Genomic DNA, 18,986 nt, shown 5'->3' with positions numbered 1-18,986 from the left:
CCGCCTTCCGATCTATCCCTTCCCAGGCACCGCACCATCGTCTGTCACCATAGCGACGCTCCCGAGGCCCCGCGCGCCCCCGCCGCCCCGTGCACGCGCTGCGCGGCCGCGAGCGGCATGGGGGCCGTGCTGCGCTCCGCGCGGCCGCTGCAGCTCACGCTGGCGATGCTGAAGCCCGACGCCGTGGCCCACCCGCTGGTGCTCGAGGTGAGGGACGGGCGGGCGCCCGGGTTACGGGCCGGGCCTTGTTCCCGGCAGCGGGGTCCCCCCGGGAGGCGGTAGTTGGCGGTACTCCCCCCCCCCCCGGCCCGGCAGGCATGAGTTGCTGGTACTCCCCCGGCCTAACCCCTCCCCTCCCCGCTCCGCAGGCATTAGTTGTTGGTGCCCCCTGGCCTGGCCCCTCCCCCAGGCATTAGTTGTTGGTGCCCCCTGGCCTGGCCCATTCCCCCCTCCCCCAGGCATTAGTTGTTGGTACCCCCTGGCCTGGCCCCTCCCCCAGGCATTAGTTGTTGGTGCCCCCTGGCCTGGCCCATTCCCCCCTCCCCCAGGCATTAGTTGTTGGTACCCCCTGGCCTGGCCCCTCCCCCAGACATTAGTTGTTAGTACCCCCTGGCCTGGCCCATTCCCCCCTCCCCCAGGCATTAGTTGTTGGTGCCCCCTGGCCTGGCCCCTCCCCCAGGCATTAGTTGTTGGTGCCCCCTGGCCTGGCCCATTCCCCCCTCCCCCAGGCATTAGTTGTTGGTACCCCCTGGCCTGGCCCCTCCCCCAGACATTAGTTGTTAGTACCCCCTGGCCTGGCCCATTCCCCCCTCCCCCAGGCAGTAGTTGTTGGTACCCCCTGGCCTGGCCCATTCCCCCCTCCCCCAGGCAGTAGTTGTTGGTGCCCCCCCTGGCCTGGCCCATCCCCCCCTCCCCCAGGCAGTAGTTGTTGGTGCCCCCCCTGGCCTGGCCCATCCCCCCCTCCCCCAGGCAGTAGTTGTTGGTGCCCCCCCTGGCCTGGCCCATCCCCCCCTCCCCCAGGCAGTAGTTGTTGGTACCCCCCTGGCCTGGCCCCTCCCCCCCCTCCCCCAGGCATTAGTTGTTGGTGCCCCCCCTGGCCTGGCCCATTCCCCCAGGAGGCGGTAGTACCCCCACCTCCTCACACTTCAGATTACTGGACACTGACCCATGTGAACACGGCTCCTGGGCCCAGTTACGCCCTGCAGTCTCTCTTGCTCTGACCACACCTTTCTCCTAGTAGTCAGGATCCCCCTGGTCCCTTGGCTGAAGGCTTTGCTCTGCCACATCTGATGTGTTTGTGCCTCACCCTTGCCCTGCCTTTCCAGGCCGTGCACGAGACCATCCTGAATAACAAATTCCTCATCGTGCGGACCAAGGAGCTGATGTGGAGAAGGGAAGATAGCCAGCGATTTTACCAGGAGCACTCAGGTAGTGATCACAGGGAGCTTGCCACTGACTCTAACTGGGCCCTTCAGGGGGTGAACCCTGGGACGGGAGGTTGTCTTTGCTCATGCAGGAAGTGTGGAAATGGGCAGTGGGGAGTACAGGGAAGGGCGCAGATTAACCTCTCAGGAGGGACATCGCAGAAGGACGGGGGTAGAGAGATAGGCAAAGAGGAGGAGAGAGTTGGAAAGACTCTCGTGTGGAGAGAGATTCGAAGACTGATTGTGTCGTTCAGTGAGGAGATGAATGAAAGGGGGCATGACAGAAGGATACAGAACTGATTTCTCTTGGAAGGTGCTCAGATACTATGGGGCTAGATGCCAGTATAAACCCTAGGACAGATAGCAGGTAAATAGGAAGTCCTCTCTCTGAATGCAACAGGTCATTCAAAGAAACTGAAAGGCACTACACGTAAGACTTATCATAGGAAATATTTATTACGCAACACACAATCTGTGGAACTCACTGCCACGAGGCATTACTGAGGCCAAGAGTTCAGTAGGACTCAAAACACAATTAGACACTTACGTGCATAGTGCTCTGCTACAGACTTCTTGCATGACTTTGGACTAGTCACTGAGTACCTCAGTTCCCCATCTGAGACATGGAGATAATCGCACTTCCCTACATGCCTCATGTTGTGAAGATAAATACAGTACACTAAAAATTGCCAGGTGCTCTGCTCCTGGAGTAATAGGGGCCAGTTATGTACCATGGATGGATGGGAAGGATGCAAACAAACAAACGGCTTCTATTATATCTGCTAGGATAAGTTTCAGAGTGGTAGCTATGTTAGTCTGTATCTGTGTTAGTCTTGATGGGGTCTTAAAAGTGGCAATTGTTCAATAAAATCTTCAAAAACAGACTCTAACGAGAAACTGCAGAACTGGAATTAATTTGCAAACAGGACACCATCAAATTAGGCCTGAATAAAGACTGAGAGTGGATGAGTCGCTACAAAAAGTAGTTTTCCCTCTGCTGATACTCACATCTTCTTGTCAACTGCTGGAAATGGGCCACCTTGATTGCATTGGCCTCATTAGCACTACAAAAGTAATTTTCCCTCCCTTGGTATTCACCCCTTCTTGTCAACTGTTGAGAATAGGCCACTTCCATCTTAATTGAATTGGCTCATTAGCACTGACCCCACACTTGGTAAGGCACCTCCCATCTTTTCATGTGCTATAATATATATTCTTCTGACTGTATTTTTCACTCCATGCATCTGATGAAGTGGGTTTTAGCGCACGGAAGCTTATGCCCAGATAAATTTGTTAGTCTCTAAGGTGCCACAAGGACTCCTCGTTACTTTTGCTAGGATAAGATAAACCCTCCTGCTGCAGGGAAGAGCTGGGGAGACTCTCCCACAAGGGCAGGTTATCCCAGTATTGTCCACTGGGGGGTTCTGACCCTGCTGTCGAAGCAGCTGGTATCAGTCCCAGTCAGAGACAGGCTGCTTTGCTAGACGTGTCCTGGACTGGCAACGCCTCTGTTCCTATTGTAAGAGCAGCAAAGGAAAGGGCAATGGGGTGAGGGGAGGGTGGTAGGGCAAGGCCAAGCAAGGGTATCAGTATGACAGGGGAAATGGGCATCTATGCCCCTTAGAGTGAAATGCTGTCTCTCTCCTTGCAGGGCGATTTTTCTATCAGAGGCTGGTGGAGTTCATGGCCAGGTACCTCCCCTTCCCCATCAGTCCTAGCTCAGCAGTGAATCCCAGCCATGGGGGTTGGGAGCTGTTCTGGCTGTCAGGAGTGAGTGGGGGTGACACCCACTGTCACACACATGCCATTGCCCCCTCATGCTGGTGCTTCTTCTAGCAATGCTGCTGCCCTTTGCCCATGGCGGCTCCTCCACCTTGGTAAACTCTCCCTCCCCCTGCCTTGGTAAGGGGAGAATGGGGGTGGGACAGGGCAATGGGCAAGCTCTTCCCTGGATTCATGACACATATGTCCCCGAGACGCAGCATTCGTGGGACAATGAGTGATGCTCAGGCTAGAACTTTGTCATTCTAGTCTGGCACCAGCTGATCCTCAGTGCTGCCCTGCCAGCGTAGCCCTTGGGGGAGTGCGGGCTGTACTGTTAGAAATGCCATTCATTCTAGGCTACTGCCCTGGAATCAGGGTGTTTTAACAGTCTGGGGTAACCCTGGGGTCCTGGCTACTATCATCTCTCAATCAGCCTGCTCTGTGTCCCCGAGGAGTGCTGCATGGCCGCCCCCTTCGCCTGCTACTCTGACTCTGCTGTGTCTGTGAGGATAGAAAGCACATGAGAGGCCCACATCCTGCTGTAATCTTGTCTTTTCTTGTCCCCACCTGGCTGTGTTTCCCCAGTGGCCCAATGCGGGCTTATATCCTAGCCCATGAAGATGCTGTTGCATGCTGGAGGTCTCTCATGGGACCCACCAAAGTGTACCGAGCCCGAAACACAGCTCCAGACTCCATCCGAGGAGCCTATGGCCTCACTGACACGAGAAACACCACACATGGCTCAGGTAAGAACCCCAGGGCAGTCATTGGGGTGGAGGAAGGGCCAGATGGGGGCACTGTCTCAGTGCACTCATTGCCTCTGCTGGTGCCCAAACCACATGTCCTTGTATCCCTGCAGGTTCCTCCAATCCAAGCAGACAGGCTCCATTCACCCCAGTCCTGTATAGGCTGTCCCCTCCACCCCTCTGAGCAGAACTCAGGGTACGATCGAGGCAATGTGCCACCACCACCTCAGGGCTCTCTCTCTCTCTCTCTCTCCTCTAACAGACTCGGTGGCATCGGCCCGTAGAGAAATTGCCTTCTTCTTCCCAGAGTTCAGTGAGAGTCTCTGGTACCAGCAGGACGAGCCACGTCTGCGCTGCGGCCTGGCACAGTACGACGCAGGGCAGCGTGTTCACAGCCTACCCAAGGCTGGCAGGACAGAGTCATCCTAGAGCAGAGGAGGAGACTTACCATTGACTAACCCCCTTGGAGATGGGGAGGGCATTGCCTTCCACGCAGGAAGTGCTGGTAGCAGCACCAGCTAGACTATCCCTGTAACAAGGACAGGGAGCTATGTAATGTCTGTTACAGTGGGCGAATACCAGCTGCAATACACATTACACCACGCTCCGGGGGAGTGTCGCACTTACCTCTGGCTGCACTTGTAGCACCTAGATAGCATGGATGCTACAGACAAACCTCAGATACCAGCAGGAATCCATTGAACTCCAGCATGGCAGAGGAACCCCAGCCTGCAATTCACCAGCACGGAGAGTGTGCTCGCACATAACCTGGGTGCAGGGGGCTGCCCGCACAGGGCTGTGTGCAGGGGTGAGAGCACAGATCTCGGTGATGAGGATGAGTGTGGAATATCTCTGTGAAGTGCAAAGACGATCCCACTGCCTTGCCCACATGCACTCTGGCTGTTCATTACCAGTGACAGTAATCTTCCTTGCTTATCTAGTGCTTTCGTCTGTAAAGCATTTCTCCAACACAGCCATGGTGTGCTGCAGTAATAAAGCTTTCTTTGCTGCAGGCATTGTCACTGACAGAGCTCTCTGAGGACAGAGTGGATCAGCTGGCATGGCCGAGCCAGATCTCAGAGATACCTCTGTGTCATGTGGGCGACAACTTCACCTCTTGGGTGCTGGTTTCAGCCTGGGCCCAGGGTGGTGGGATGCAAGGAATCAGGGTAGGAGCCGGTGGTTGGGCTCACTAACCTTCAGCGCACCCCCTAGCATCAGTGGCACTATCTTTGGCTCCAGCAGCTCTTATTGCCCACCTGCCTATGGCACCAGCTCTTGTGTGTCTCAACCCTCCACCCAAGTCACCTAAGTTCAGACCCCTTCTGGGGTATCATGAACAAGTCCAAACAAAATTGAATAGTTCTTCTGCCCTCTTGGGCTACTGAAATCTTCTCTACTTACAGACCCTATCTCGGGGCTTCCCTTGCAGGAGCCTATGCTTCCCCTGTAGCCCACTACTCCCATGCTCTGTCTGTGTACCCTAACGCAGGGCTTCTCTCAGAAAGACCTGTCTCCTCTGCCGTTTCTCCCTCAATTGAGCTCCCTCAGTCTACTTTATTATGGCTTAGCTCTGCGCCCTCTGACCAGGAGCCAGTTAGCTATCCACCTCCCTGGGTGTAAAGCATGAGAAATTGGGTGCATTCACTAGCCTTGCATATGATGGGGGTGAAGCCCCATCACACAGCCTTTATCCTCTAGTGGATGCTGGCTCCAATCCAGCCCCATGTCAGGGGACTGGCTGGAATGGAAAACCTACCTTATGAGAAGAGACTCAAGGATCTTGGCTTGTTTAGCCTGATCAGACAAAGGCTGAGGGGAGCTTTGATTGCTCTCTATCAGAGGGATAAATACCAGGGAGGGAGAGGAGTTATTTAAGTTAAGCACCAATGTGGATCCAAGAACCAATGGATATAAACCGGCCATCAACAAGTTTAGGCTTGAAATTAGGTGAAGGTTTCTAACCATTGGAGGAGTGAAGTTCTGGAACAGCCTTCCAAGGGGAGCAGTGGGGGCAAAAAACCTAAGTGGTTTCAAGACTGAGCTTGATAAGTTTATGGAGGGGATGGTATGATGAGACTCTACAATGGCACGTAGCCAATCTGCGACTGCTAGCAGCAAATATCTCCAACAGCTGGTGGTGGGACACTAGATGGGGAGGGCTCTGAATTACTACCAATAATTCTTTCCCAGGTGTCTGGCTGATGGGTTTTGCCCCCACGCTCAGGGTCTAAGTGATTGCCATATTTGGAGTCAGAGAGGAATTTCCCCCCGGGTAAGATTGGAAGAGACCCTGGGGTTTTTTTTGCTTTCCTCTGAAGCATGTGTCACTTGCAGGTTTAAACTAGTGTAAATAGTGGGTTCTCTGTAACTTGAGGTCTTTAAACCATGATGTGAGGACTTCAGTAACTCAGGCAGAGGTGAGGGGTCTATTCCAGCAGTGGGTGGGTGAGGTTCTATGGCCTGCGATGTGCAGAAGGTCAGACTAGATGATCACGATGGTCCCTTCTGATCTTAACGTCTATGAGTCTAACTGATATAGTTTGGCTGCCTCATTCCAGACCGTATCTGATGTGAGCAAGTGGAAACACGCTGCAAAAGAGGCAGGTGATACCTTCCTCCTGCTGGAGCTTACTCTGGGCAGCATCCGTGCTGTGGGCACAATTGGGATCACCAAAGATGGTTGATGTAAATCACTGGAAGGCACCGAGTTAGACAGCCGTGGACTGTCAGCCTCAAATAAATGGAAGCCCAGTTTGATGGTTCTCCAGTCAGGTTGACAACCAGGCTTACCATGGCCACATTAAAAGGAGTAGTCTGCGGCATGGATTCATGAAATCTTTGGCAATCCCCCTGGAACTGCTCTGGCAGGGGAATGATGGATGCTGGCTCGGGGGTTGGTGCAGAAAGTTGGGTCGGAAGCAAAGCATTCTCGTTGGAGCAGTTGTTCCTGCAATGGCTGGTTTGCAGTGGCCAACTACGTAGCCTGTGCCTGCATCACTTGATTGTCTGCCTGAAAGTGGGTTACCTGCTGGCACCCCTTGAGGCAGGAGGAACTCTGCAGGGACATGCTTGGCAGATCCTCTCCTTCCAAGGGGTGTGTGGTCCAAGCAAGCTGTCAGAACTGGGACTTGGGCAGTGTTCCCTAGTGGTCAGAGCCAGAATAAGGAAGCAGGAACCAAGCCAGGGGTCCGAGCCAGAAGCAGAGTTTAGGGATGAAGAAAGAGTCAGGTCCAGTGGAGCAGCCAGTCAGGAAGTGCTTCAGACAACTTCTTGTGTCTCCTTCTGGCTTAAATAGTATGTTGCAGACAGTCACTTGGGCTGGTCATCATCCCCAGTCAGGGTGCTCTTGGGCAATGCCTCTGGGAGCCCCTCAGTTCCAGTAGTTCAGGATGAGATACCCAGCGATAGCCCAGGTGGGAGGGGTGTGTGGGAACCTGTGGGCCCAGATTTGAGACCCATAGCCATTTACAACAGGGTTCTTTAAGTGCAGACAACCAGGTTGGGTAAACACCAGCACTTCAGGTTCAAGGAAGAAGTGAGCTGGCCACAAAGGAATTGGTGAGAGAGGAGGCCTGATCAGAGGCAAGAGGTCACAGCTGCTTTCTACTCAGTAGGAGACAGATGAGGATGGGCAGACTGGAAACTATGGATGATACCTCTCGAGATCCAGCAGATCCAAGGGAACAGATGTATGGGATACACGTGGATGGCAGCTAGGTCCAACCTCTAAGAAAATCAAGCTTACTTGCCAAGAGTTCTCTATCCATCCAAGGAAGACAGACAATCCTTGTTGGAGATTCAGTACTCAGAAGGCTTGAAAGAACATGCTGCAAGGAAAAGGCAGACAACAGGACAGCATGCAGCCATCCTGGAGCTAAGACATGAGATGTCACTCTAAGATTGGACAGGTTTCTGAAGTTGATGGGCAAGGATCCATTGGTCATGGAAATGTCACTGCAGAAATGTCACTGCATCGCAGGATATCATGCACATAGTAGATGACTTCAGGGAACTTGGAAACATGCTGAAGAAGAAGAATGTACCTAGTCTGTGTTTGCCAGAAGCTGGGAATGGGCGACAGGATGGATCCCTTGATGTTTACCTGTTCTGTTCATTCCCTCTGGAGCAGCTGGCATTGGCCAGTGTTGGAAAACAGAATACTGGGCTAGATGGACCTTTGGTCTGACCCAGGATGGCCATTCTTATGTTCTTATTTAATATTTTTATCAATGACCTGGAAGAAAACATAAAATTGTCACTGATAAAGTTTGCAGATAATACAATAATTGGGGGAGTGATAAATAATAAAGAGGACAGGTCACTGGTTCAGAGCAATCTGGATTGCTTGGTAAACTGGGCATAAGCAAACAAAATATGCATTTTAATAGGGCTGGATGTAAACATATACATCTAGGAACAAAAAATGCAGGCCATACTTACAGAACAGGGGACTCTATCCTGGAAAGGAGTGACTGAAAAAGCTTTGGAGGTTGTGGATGAGCTCCCAGTGTTACGCTGTGGCCAAAAGAACTAATACAATCCTGGGATTGGTAAACATGGAATCTTGAGTAGGAATAGAGTGGGGTTTTGTACCTCTTTATTTGGCACGGATGCAACCACTGCTGGAATACTGTGTCCAGGTCTGGTGTCCACAGTTCAAGGATGTTGATGAATTGGAGAGGATTCAAGGAAGAACCACAAGAATGATTAAAGGATTAGTAAACAAGCCTTATAGTAATAAACCCAAGGAGCTCAATCTATTTAGCTTAACAAAGAGAAGGTTAAGGAGTTAACTTGATTACAGTATGTAAGTACCTACATGGAGAACAAATATTTAATAATGGGCTCTTCGATCTAGCAGACAAAGGTACATCAAGATCCAAAGGCTGGAAGTTGAATCTAGACAGATTCAGACTGGAAATAAGGCATAAATGTTTAACAGTGAGAGTAATTAACCATTGGAACAATTTACCAAGGGTCGTGGTGAAGTCTCTGTCACTCTCAGTTGTTAAACCAAGACTGGATGTTTTTCTAAGAGATCTGATCTAGGAATTATTTTGGGGAACTCTGGCCTGTGTTATACAGGAGGTCAGAGTAGGTGATCATAATAGTCCCTTCAGGCCCTAGAATTGATGAATCTATATCTAAAACAGGAAGCCTGTGAAAGAATTTGTGGGTCCCCTAGATCATCAAGAAGTAAAAGAGAGCAATTAAGAAAGATAAGGACATTGGTGAGTAGCTAAATGATCTGTACCAGTCAGTCCTCACTGCAGAGGATGTTGGGGAGGTACTACCCCAGACCTGCTCTTTCCTTATAATATCAGTTGCTAGGAGTGACCAGAAGAAATGATGCTGGAGCAAATTGTTAGTTTATGAAGCAACAAGTTACCAGGCCCACAAAGTTATTTAGGTTAGGTAGGATCAGAGAGGACTGTGAAATATTCAGAGACTTGACCAAGCCAGAGGGATGGGCAACGTGATGGCAAATAAAGTTTTATGTCAATAAATGCCAAAACAATGCACATTGGAGGAAAATGTAATCTACTCACATACCTTACAGGGTCTTAATCAACTCAGGAAGGGGACCTGGTGTCCGTGGAGACAGTTCGGTGGTGAATTCTGCTCAGCGCACAGCTCTGGTCAATAAAGCAAACCAGATGTTAGGGTGCATAAGGCACGGAATGGAGGATCATATGGAAAATATTCTAATGCCTTTATATAGATCAGTGGCAGCTTTCTCTGGACACTGGGATTGTTACCTGAGAGAGGAGACAAATGAGAGGGGACACAACCTGGAGCTTTCTGAGCCCAGAAGCAATTCTCTCCCTGTTTCTGATGTTCAGTCCATGCACAGCTGGATTAATTTGGGTTCCTGTGCAGGTCACACCACATCTGCATGGCCTTTCCCTGTTCTTCACGGGTGCAGGCAGCTGCTTACACAGGAATACAAACCTCTTGCACTCTGAGGCTATGTCTACACAAGAGAGCGTACAGCAGCGCAACTGTACCAATGCAGCTGCACCGTGAAGTTCTCTCATGTAGCTGCTCTAAGCCGAGGGGAGAGAGCTCTCCCGTCGATGTAATTAATCCACCCCCAGTAAGCGGCGGTAGCATGTTGGCGGGAGAAGCTCTCTTAGCAACATAGCGCTCTCCACACCGGCGCTTCTGTCGGTGAAACTTATGTTACTCGGTGGTTTATTCACACCCTGTAATGAGGCGGCCTTGGGCGGGTCACAACTGAGGGTATCAATTCAGGACAAATTGCTCAGAGCAGGGCAGTCACAGCCTAAAGCGGGGGTTCCTCCACTACCAAGGCACACCAAAGCAGCCAAACAGAGAGGACTTTGGTCTCACCCCACTGGCTAACCAGACGTCACCCAAGCAATTCCCTCAGACACTCCAGTTTCCCAGTATCACCACCAGCGCCACTCCTTATGGGGACGAATGGTTATGAAAACCAATACCCCAGTAAAAGAAAAAAGGTTCTCCCGATCCCAAAGGACCAAGCCCCAGATCAGGTCAATATACAAGTAAGATCTTGCCTACAAATCACGCTGTTGCCAATCCTTTAAAATCTAAAGGTTTATTCATAAAAAGAAAGAACTATAGATGAGTTAAAATTGGTTGAATGGAATCAGTTACATATGTAACCCTTCTGCCCGCCTGAGTTGGCAGCAACAAGGGCTGGGTACAGTATCTAGGGATCAATAACACAATGCAAAACCGGCTCGAGCCCCCACCCAGTGACCTGGGACAATTACATACCACCCGCCTGGGTGCCTGTAAGAGGCAACACTTCCCCTCTCGCAAGCACGGAGTCTGAGCGTAGCAAAATCCTTTTAATAAAGGAGGGAAACAATGCGGCATTATGTTGGGGAAACACCACAAACAGGATTCATAACACAAACCATGAGCAAAAGACCCACCCCCAAGTAAGTTCTATCCTTTTCCCCTCAGGGTCTTAAGTCCAGCAACCCAAAAATCACCCAAAAGTCCAACAACCCAAAAGTCTCCGTCCCTGGTCAATGCAGCCCCAGAGTTCAAAAGTTTATCTGCAGAGTTTTACCTCCCAGCCTGGGGGGGGGGGGGGGGGGCACGCAGCGGTGTTAAGGGGCACCTTACGTGGTCCAAGGCTGACTGCCCTGCGTTTCCATGGGGTTCTGCTGCAGCCTTCACCACCAGCCACTCCACTCCACCAGCCATCCCGTGAGCTGCTCCAGCCGTTCCGTGAACAGCTCCACTCCACCAGCCGCTACGCTCTACCAGCCATCCCGTGAGCTGCTCCAGCTGTTCCGTGAACTGCTCCACCAGCCACTCTGCTCCACCACTCGTCCCGTGAGCCGCTCCAGCCGTTCCACGAACTGCTCCGCTCCGCCAGCCGCTCTGCTCCACCAGCTGTCCCGCGAGCCGCTCCAGTCATCCTTCAAACTGCTCTGCTCCGCCAGCTGCTCAGCAACATATCTTCAGGCCCCCCCCACAGCACTCAGTGATTTCAGCTCTTAGTAATTTTAGCTCTTTAGTGATTTCAGCGTGTAGTAGGGGAGCCTCAGTGCTGGTGCACCATTGGCCCAAAGTGAATTCAGCTCAGCAGCCTATAACTAGACTCCTAATGGAATTAAAATTAGCTCTGATATGCCACAGTAGAGAGAGGAGAAGGTAGGAGGGATAGCTCAGTGGTTTGAGCATTAGCCTGCTAAACCTAGGGTTGTGCGTTCAATCCTTGAGGGGGTCATTTAGGGATCTGGGGCAAAAATCTGTCTGGGGATTGGTCCTGCTTTGAGCAGGGGGTTGGACTAAGTGACCTCCTGAGGTCCCTTCCAACCCTGATATTCTAGGTGCAATTGGTATTTCAGGCCCTCAAAATGGGCCCATACCATCAGGTGCAAATGCCTCTCTCAATTCACTGGGTTTGGAACTCATGTCCCTTGTCTAGCAAGTCCCTCTGTCATAAAACAGTTTCATTGTCCTTGATTCACATAATCAGGGTAACAACACTTTATTCTTCCTGCCCCAATAACAGGAATATGTATTTGAACATAGCCAATATTCATAACTTCAAATACAAAAATGATACACACATACAGACACCATAATCATAACCAGCAAATTACAACCTTTTCATAGACACCTTCTTGACCTCCTTTGTACAAGATTTGGTGCAACTATAGGACCTTGGTTGCAACAATGATCTATACGGTCACAGTTCATGTCAATAACGTCACACACCCCTGAGCGACGTACGTTAGCGCAACATAAGTGGTAGTATAGACATGGCCTGAAAATCCCCTCTACAACTCCAGCTCCCTTCAGAGCTCCATGCCCAGGCCTGCATGGAAGTTGAGTGGTGTGGGATCTCACACATGCCCTGGCTTGTGGTTCACTGTCTGGCCCTGTCCTGTGGTCTTACACACACGACCTGGGCCAGTGCTTACTGCACACCCTGAGGTCTCACACACTCGCATACTGTGGGTCAGCACTCCCTGCCCTGAGGTCTCGTGCTTGCTGACATGCAGGGTCAGCACTCACTGCACACCCTGAGGGTGGCTCACCTGCATCCTTGCCCCTTTGCAACTCTGCTCTGGGTAGCGTGATGGCCCTGGAGACCAGCATCGGGGAGGGAGCATTCATCCTGCTGGGGCTCTAATTGCAGCTGGTGATGCAGCAGCTCCTGTTCGTGGCGCTATGTACCTCGGAAGCTGGCTGGAAATGGGATGATCATGGGGGGATCCTCGCAGACTGGCACCTACATTTGCCCACATACTTCTTCCTCATCACCCTCTCCCTGCTGGACGTCTGCTTCACCTTCTACATGATGCCCAGCTGGTGGCCAACCTACTGTGAGCAGGAGCCCCCAGCGCCTCCTGCCAGCATGCAGCCCAGAGGTACCTCTCACTGTCCTTGGGCTTGGCTCATTGCTGCTGGTGACCAAAAGGGCCTGTGTCGCCATCTACTGCCCCCTGTACTAGGTCTTCATCGTGAGCCGCCTGTCTGCCCACAGCCAGCACCTGGCTGTGCAACTTCCTCTTTGTGATGGTGCGCATGGTACTCACCCTGCTGCTGCCTGTCGGCAGCCTTTCCGAGATCCCCCACTTCCTGCGGTAGATGCCAGCCGTGATAAGGATCCCATAAGGCAGTCTGTTCCATTGCCCCACTCTTCTCACGGTTACGAAGTTTTTCCTGATATTTAATCTAAATCTGCCATGCTGTAATGTGAACCCGTTGCCTCTTGTCCTGCCCTCTGTGGCAAGAGAGAACCATTTTTCTCCATCTTTTTTTATGGCAGCCTTTCAAGTATTTGAAGACCGCTATCATGTCCCCCTCAATCTACTCTTTTCCAAACTAAACATACGCAGTTCCTTCAGCTTTGCTCATCTTTGTCGTTCGCCTCTGGATCCTTTCCAGTTTCTCTACTTCCTTTCTATACATTGGTCACCAACATTAGACATGTTACTCCAGCTGAGGCCTAACCAGTGCCGAGTAGAACAGTACTATCACCTCCGTGACTTGCATGCTCTGCCTTCGTTAATGAAACCTAAAATCGCATTTGCTTTTTTTGCAACAGCATCACATTGCTGACTCATGCTGAGGTTATGATCCACCATAACTCCCAGATCCTTCTCAGCAGTGCTACTGCCAAGCCAGTTTCCCCCAATTCTGTATTTGTACATGATAATGTTTTTAAGAACATAAAAGATTGTTACAAGGAGGAGGGAGAAAAAGTATTCTCGTTAACCTCTGAGGATAAGACAGGAAGCAATTGGCTTAAATAGCAGCAAAGGTGGTTTAGGTTGGACATCAGAAAAAAACACTTCCTGGCAGGATAGTTAAGCATTGGAGGTTGGGGAATCTCCATCAGTGGAGGTTATTTAAGAGCAGGTTAGACAAACACCTGTCAGAGCTGCTCTAGATAATAGTCCTGCCTCAGTGCAACGGCCCTGGGCTAGATGACCTAGTTAGCTCCCTTCCAGTTCTATGATTTCTATGATAAGGTCAGTTCCTGAAGTCTTTCCCCCTAGCTCATCACTAGATGTCAGGGGACAGCTCATTCAGATCCTGCTTACAGGACTAACTCATTCTGTCTTGTTTTTGCACCTTTTCCCCATCAACATTTATTGTTATAAGCAACAAAGAGTCCTGTGGCACCTTATAGACTAACAGACGTATTGGAGCATAAGCTTTCGTGGGTGAATACCCACTTTGTCAGATCTGAATAAGTGGGTATTCACCCACGAAAGCTTATGCTCCAATACGTCTGTTAGTCTATAAGGTGCCACAGAACTTTGTCGCTTTTTACAGATCCAGACTAACACGGCTTCCCCTCTGATTTATTGTTATAGTTGTTCCACACTATAATCTTCTATCCACTTTCCCAATTAGTCTCACAGTTAGGGTCTCACAGTTTTAGGCTGAACTGTCACAACAGTTCTCTGCCCTAAGGTGTCTCAGAGGGCAAACCGGGGTCTGTCCGGACATAAAGCAAGCTCGCCGACCATAGATTAATAGAGTGCAAGGTCAGAAGGGACCATTGTATCATCTACTCTGGCCTCCTGTATAACAGGCCAATAAATTTCACCCAGTTACCCCTGAATTGAACCTAATAACTTGTGTTTAGCTAAAGCATCTTCCAGAAAGGCATCAAAGTCTGGATTTGAAGACTTCAAGAGATGGAGAATCCACCACTACCCTTGGAAGTTTATTCCCATAATTAATCATTCTCACTGTTGAAATTTCTTGCCTTCTTACTAATTTGCATTTCTTTGGCTTCAGCTTCCAGCCACTGGCTCTTGTTTTGCCTTTCTCCACTAGATTAAAGCATCCTTCAGTACCTGGTATTTTCTCCCTTGAAGGGTGTTATACTCTGTACTCAAATCACCTCAGGGGTGAAAGTAACATTTAACACTTACTGGTACGGTGGCCGGCTCCTGGCCCCCAGAAGGGGCGGGGCCTCGGGCAGAAGGGACGGGGGGTCAGCATCCCCCAGCCAGCCCATCCGCGCTGCCTGGCCTGCGCCGCTCGGGGCTCCAGCGGCGATTTAAAGGGCCCAGGTGATTTAAAGGCAGCGCTTTAACGTCAGCTGAGTACGGGCTGGTACCGGCGGCCACTTTTTACCAGTAGGCCGTACTGGCCTGTACTGGCTTACTTTCACCCCTGAGTCACCTCTCAATCTTCTTTTTGCTAAGATAAACAGGCTGTGTGAGCTTTTTAAGTCCCTCACTGTAAGGCATTTTCTCTAGCCCTTAAATCATTTCTGTGGCTCTTTTCTGCACCTTCTCCAATTTTTCTGACATCTTTGGACACAGCAGTCCAGTATCCATCTCACCACTCCTCTGTAGAGGTAAAATCATCTCCCTGCTCCCCTGTTTATACATCCAAGGATTACATTCGCCCTCTTTGGTCTTGCAGCAAGTCACTGATGAAAATGCTGATTCAGTAGAGTCACCTGATGTGACAATGAGATAATCGCTCTGATATTGCAATTTTACACGAGTTCACGTTAAAATTGCTGTGAATGTGCAGCCTCACACAGGCCACACAGATGCGGATTTCATCTCAATGACCAACGTCTAAAATGTTTCCTTCCTTTCCCAAATGCAAAATTTACACCTAAAACTTGCACTGGCCTAGTGCCCAGGATGGGCAGGTTGCGGTCCTGCTCCAGCGATATCATTGGAAAGTGGAGCTTCTCAGCTCTCCAGGGGGATAAAAAGAACTTGCTTCTAGTTCTGGGAAATCCTGGTTACTCTCCCCTTGACAGTTTCATGTAAAAAATAGTTATTTCAATCTGAGCCCACCCCGGCAGCACAGGGAACTTCTGGGCTTCACAGGAGGAAGGATTCACACAATAGTCCCATGAAACCAAAATCCAGTGCACATGTGGTGTGTGATTTTCAAAGGCCAGTCACTCAGGCACATCCAACACAGCTTTTGCAAGGGCAAACAAGCACCAGTTTTCTGAATGAGGGCTATTCCCCTGCCAAATTGCACCTCCTTCTGTCAGTCCTCTCAGTACTAGAACTGTACAAACTACCACAACACAAGCTTTCTATAATGGGGAAAATGTACTTCTTTACCCTCCTACAAATCAAAAATGGCTTAAACCTAGCAGAATGACTCTCCCTCAAAACTAGCCCAAACCTGGAAAAATTCAGCCTTAAAAATATGGAAGTTCAGAAAATTCAGAATGTTTGAAAACAGAATGGACTGGAAACGTTTGTGCAGCTTAAACTCTAACTGTCACCACCACAAGCAGACTGTAGAGGTTAGAGTCACGTGGTCAACTGTGCAGCCATGTGAATAACTAGCACTGATCATGCACATTGCCTGCCCACTGGTCCTCTTGCCCACTACTTTCCCCCCTCCCTAGTGGGTCTGCTGCTAAAACCCCTGAGCAGCTTCACACACTGCTATTTTGCCCTTAAAAAATAGCCAGTCAATGACATGTTTCCTTCTTTACTCTAAATGTGGAGGCAGCATGGGGAGAATTCCAAAATTACACTGGGCCAAGGGGAAAGATAGTATTGAGCCCTGGACCAGCGGCAGAGCTTAAAGTCTGCGTCTTGAAGCCCAGCATGGTTAAGACAGGTGCTACACACTGAAAAAGGGAGATTCCCACTTTCCCAGGAGGACACAAGTCTTTAGGCCTGGAAGAGGCAGAGATACTGGCTCTTCATATTGATCCCATTTTGATAATTTTTGGAGGTTTTGAAAACTTGGTAGTTCTCATTTCTTCCTCTTTCTGGGCCCTGCCAGTGGGATCGCAGTGCTAAGACTGATGCTGAGTCCACAGGAGGAAGGAATAGGAATGAGAGCCAATACAAAGGGGGTTATGAGCTATAAAGCTTGTACTGGCACTCAGAAGTAATACAGCCATCTCGGACGTGTTAAGGCGAGTAATGCACAATTAAGTCACCTAAACAAAGCTAACTGTGCCCTGCAGTGACATCAGGCAATAACTGTAAATTTTTGATTAAGGCAGGTCAGTGTTTTTGGTTGCAGATTAGATTAAATTGATTTTTAAAGACAGATTTTTTTCCCTATTGATGTCTCTCCAGGGCAGAGCTAAGGTCCTTTAGGTGCCTTAACTGTGCATTCCTTTAAGTGTATCCTTAGCTCTGAAATCCCTTCGGCTTCTAGTGTCTAGTTTTGAGATAACTACAACCTCCCTGTAAAGCTCTGTATCTTAATATTACTGTGGCCAATGATCACAACTTGATTACTTTCAATATGGGAAAACAGAGGACAGCCCCAGCTATTAATAAACACACTGCTTCCAAATGGCTCATTTCCCAAAGCTGAGGAAGTTATGAGTGACATTGAGTGGAAGACCAAAATTAGACAGAAAAATTTGCATGAAAATTAAAAGTTGTTTAAGTTGTTAGATGAAGAAACAGCCATGATTCCATAATCAAGACTGAGGACAGCTTTAGCTAAAGTCCATCCTGTTTCAGTGGTGAAGCGAAGACAGCAATTAGAAATAAAAAGCCACATATAACTGTGATTGGTTCGGTCACAGAGACCCCCTTGGGACTGTCACCTGACATGCTGGAATTACCTCTGAGTCCATTTTCCACTGCCAGCTTGGGACTCCAGAACCCTGCCTTGTTGAGCCAGACACACTAGTCTGCTGCAACACAGACCCAGGTCTGGTCCACACCCTCAAAGCTGCAGACTTTAAGCAAAAACTGCTCAGCAAGTCACTTATCTCCAGCACCCAGACACTCAGTTCCCAATGGGATCCAAACCCCAAATAAATCAGTTTTACTCTGTATAAAGCTTATACAGGGTAAGCTCATAAATTGTCTGCCCTCTATAACACTGATACAAAGATATGCACAGCTGTTTGCTCCCCCAGATATTAATCACTTACTCTGGGTTAATTAATAAACAAAAGTGATTTTATTAAGTATAAAAAGTAGGATTTAAGTGATTCCAAGTAATAACAGACAGAACAAAGTAAGTTACCAAGAAAAATAAAACAAAAACACGCAAGTCTAAGTCTAATAAATTTAAGAAACTGAATATAGGTAAATCTCACCCTTAGAGATGTTCCAATAAGCTTCTTTCACAGATTAGACTCTTTCTTAGTCTGGGCCCTGGTACAGTCCTTGTTAGTTCCAGCTCAGATGGTAACTAGGGGTTTTCTCATGACTGGCAGCCCTCTTTGTTCTGTTCCACCCCCTTTTATAGCTTTGACACAAGGCGGGAATCTTTTGTTTCTCTGGGTCCCCACCCCTCCTTCTAAATGGAAAAGCACCAGGTTTAAGATGGATTCCAGTACCAGGTGACATGGTCACATGTCCTGTGAGACCCCAAGCCTACATTCTCCATGTCACCTACACAGGAAGGCTTGCAGGTAAACAGAGCCATTTACAGCCAATTGTCCTAATCAATGGGAGCCATCAAGATTCTAAACCACCATTAACGGCCCACACTTTGCATAATTACAATAGGACCTCAGAGTTAATGTCATATTTCTAGTTTTAGATACAAGAATGATACATACATACAAATAGGATGAACACACTCAGCAGATTATAATCTTTGTAATGATAGCTGTATGTTTATGACATAAGGTAAGGGTAGTATAAAATCCTTCCTAAGGAGCAATACTAAATCTTTACCTGTAAGGGGTTAGGAAGGTCAAATAACCTGGTTGGCACCTGACCAAAGGGACCAATAAGGAAAGAAGATACTTTCAAATCTGGGGGAGGGGAGGTTTTTGTTTGTGCTCTCTTTGTTTGTTCTCTCTCTGGACGGAGAGAGAGACCAGGCAGGAAAAACATCTCCTGAAAGCATACCTGAAATGAGCATCTAAAATTACAAAAATTGTAAGTAAGGGCAAGGAGTGTTAGATTATCTTTTGTTTTAGCTTGTGAATTTTCCCTATGCTAAGAGGGAGTTTTATTCCTGTTGTTTTTTTGTTGTTGTAACTTTGAAGATGAGCCCAGAGGGGAATCCTCTGTGTTTTAAATCTTTTTATTACCCTGTAAAGTTACCTTCCACCCTAATTTTGCAGGTGTGATTCTTTTACTTTTTTCTTTATAATAAA

General features: G+C 49.1%; 1 protein-coding gene across 2 annotated transcripts; it reads left to right on the top strand.

Annotated features, from left to right (window-relative positions):
- The first annotated feature begins 95 nt into the window (after positions 1-95).
- Positions 96-4,946, top strand: NME6 (NME/NM23 nucleoside diphosphate kinase 6). 2 transcript variants are annotated; one of them, XM_065413011.1, is made up of 5 exons: positions 96-207; positions 1,326-1,428; positions 3,076-3,115; positions 3,774-3,934; positions 4,197-4,946. In XM_065413011.1, exons 1-5 carry the CDS (start codon positions 118-120, stop codon positions 4,361-4,363), a joined length of 561 nt encoding a protein of 186 aa, XP_065269083.1. In that variant the 5' UTR covers positions 96-117; the 3' UTR covers positions 4,364-4,946. The 2 variants fall into 2 exon arrangements, with proteins under 2 accessions (XP_065269083.1, XP_065269089.1); XM_065413017.1 differs by lacking the exon at positions 4,197-4,946 and adding an exon at positions 4,048-4,177.
- Positions 4,947-18,986: the final 14,040 nt, after the last annotated feature.

Source organism: Emys orbicularis, chromosome 1 (genome assembly GCF_028017835.1).
Source record: "Emys orbicularis isolate rEmyOrb1 chromosome 1, rEmyOrb1.hap1, whole genome shotgun sequence".
Classification (NCBI taxonomy): domain Eukaryota; kingdom Metazoa; phylum Chordata; order Testudines; family Emydidae; genus Emys; species Emys orbicularis.
Note: the sequence above shows the minus strand (reverse complement) of the source record. Positions and strands in the feature narration are given on the sequence as shown.

Excerpts from the sequence above, each read along its gene's own strand:
- NME6 (XM_065413011.1), top strand. The coding sequence starts at position 118 with ATGGGGGCCGTGCTGCGCTCCGCGCGGCCGCTGCAGCTCACGCTGGCG. Across the intron at positions 1,429-3,075 it reads ATTTTACCAGGAGCACTCAG|GGCGATTTTTCTATCAGAGG; the intron begins GTAGTGATCACA and ends CTCTCCTTGCAG. Across the intron at positions 3,935-4,196 it reads AAACACCACACATGGCTCAG|ACTCGGTGGCATCGGCCCGT; the intron begins GTAAGAACCCCA and ends CTCCTCTAACAG.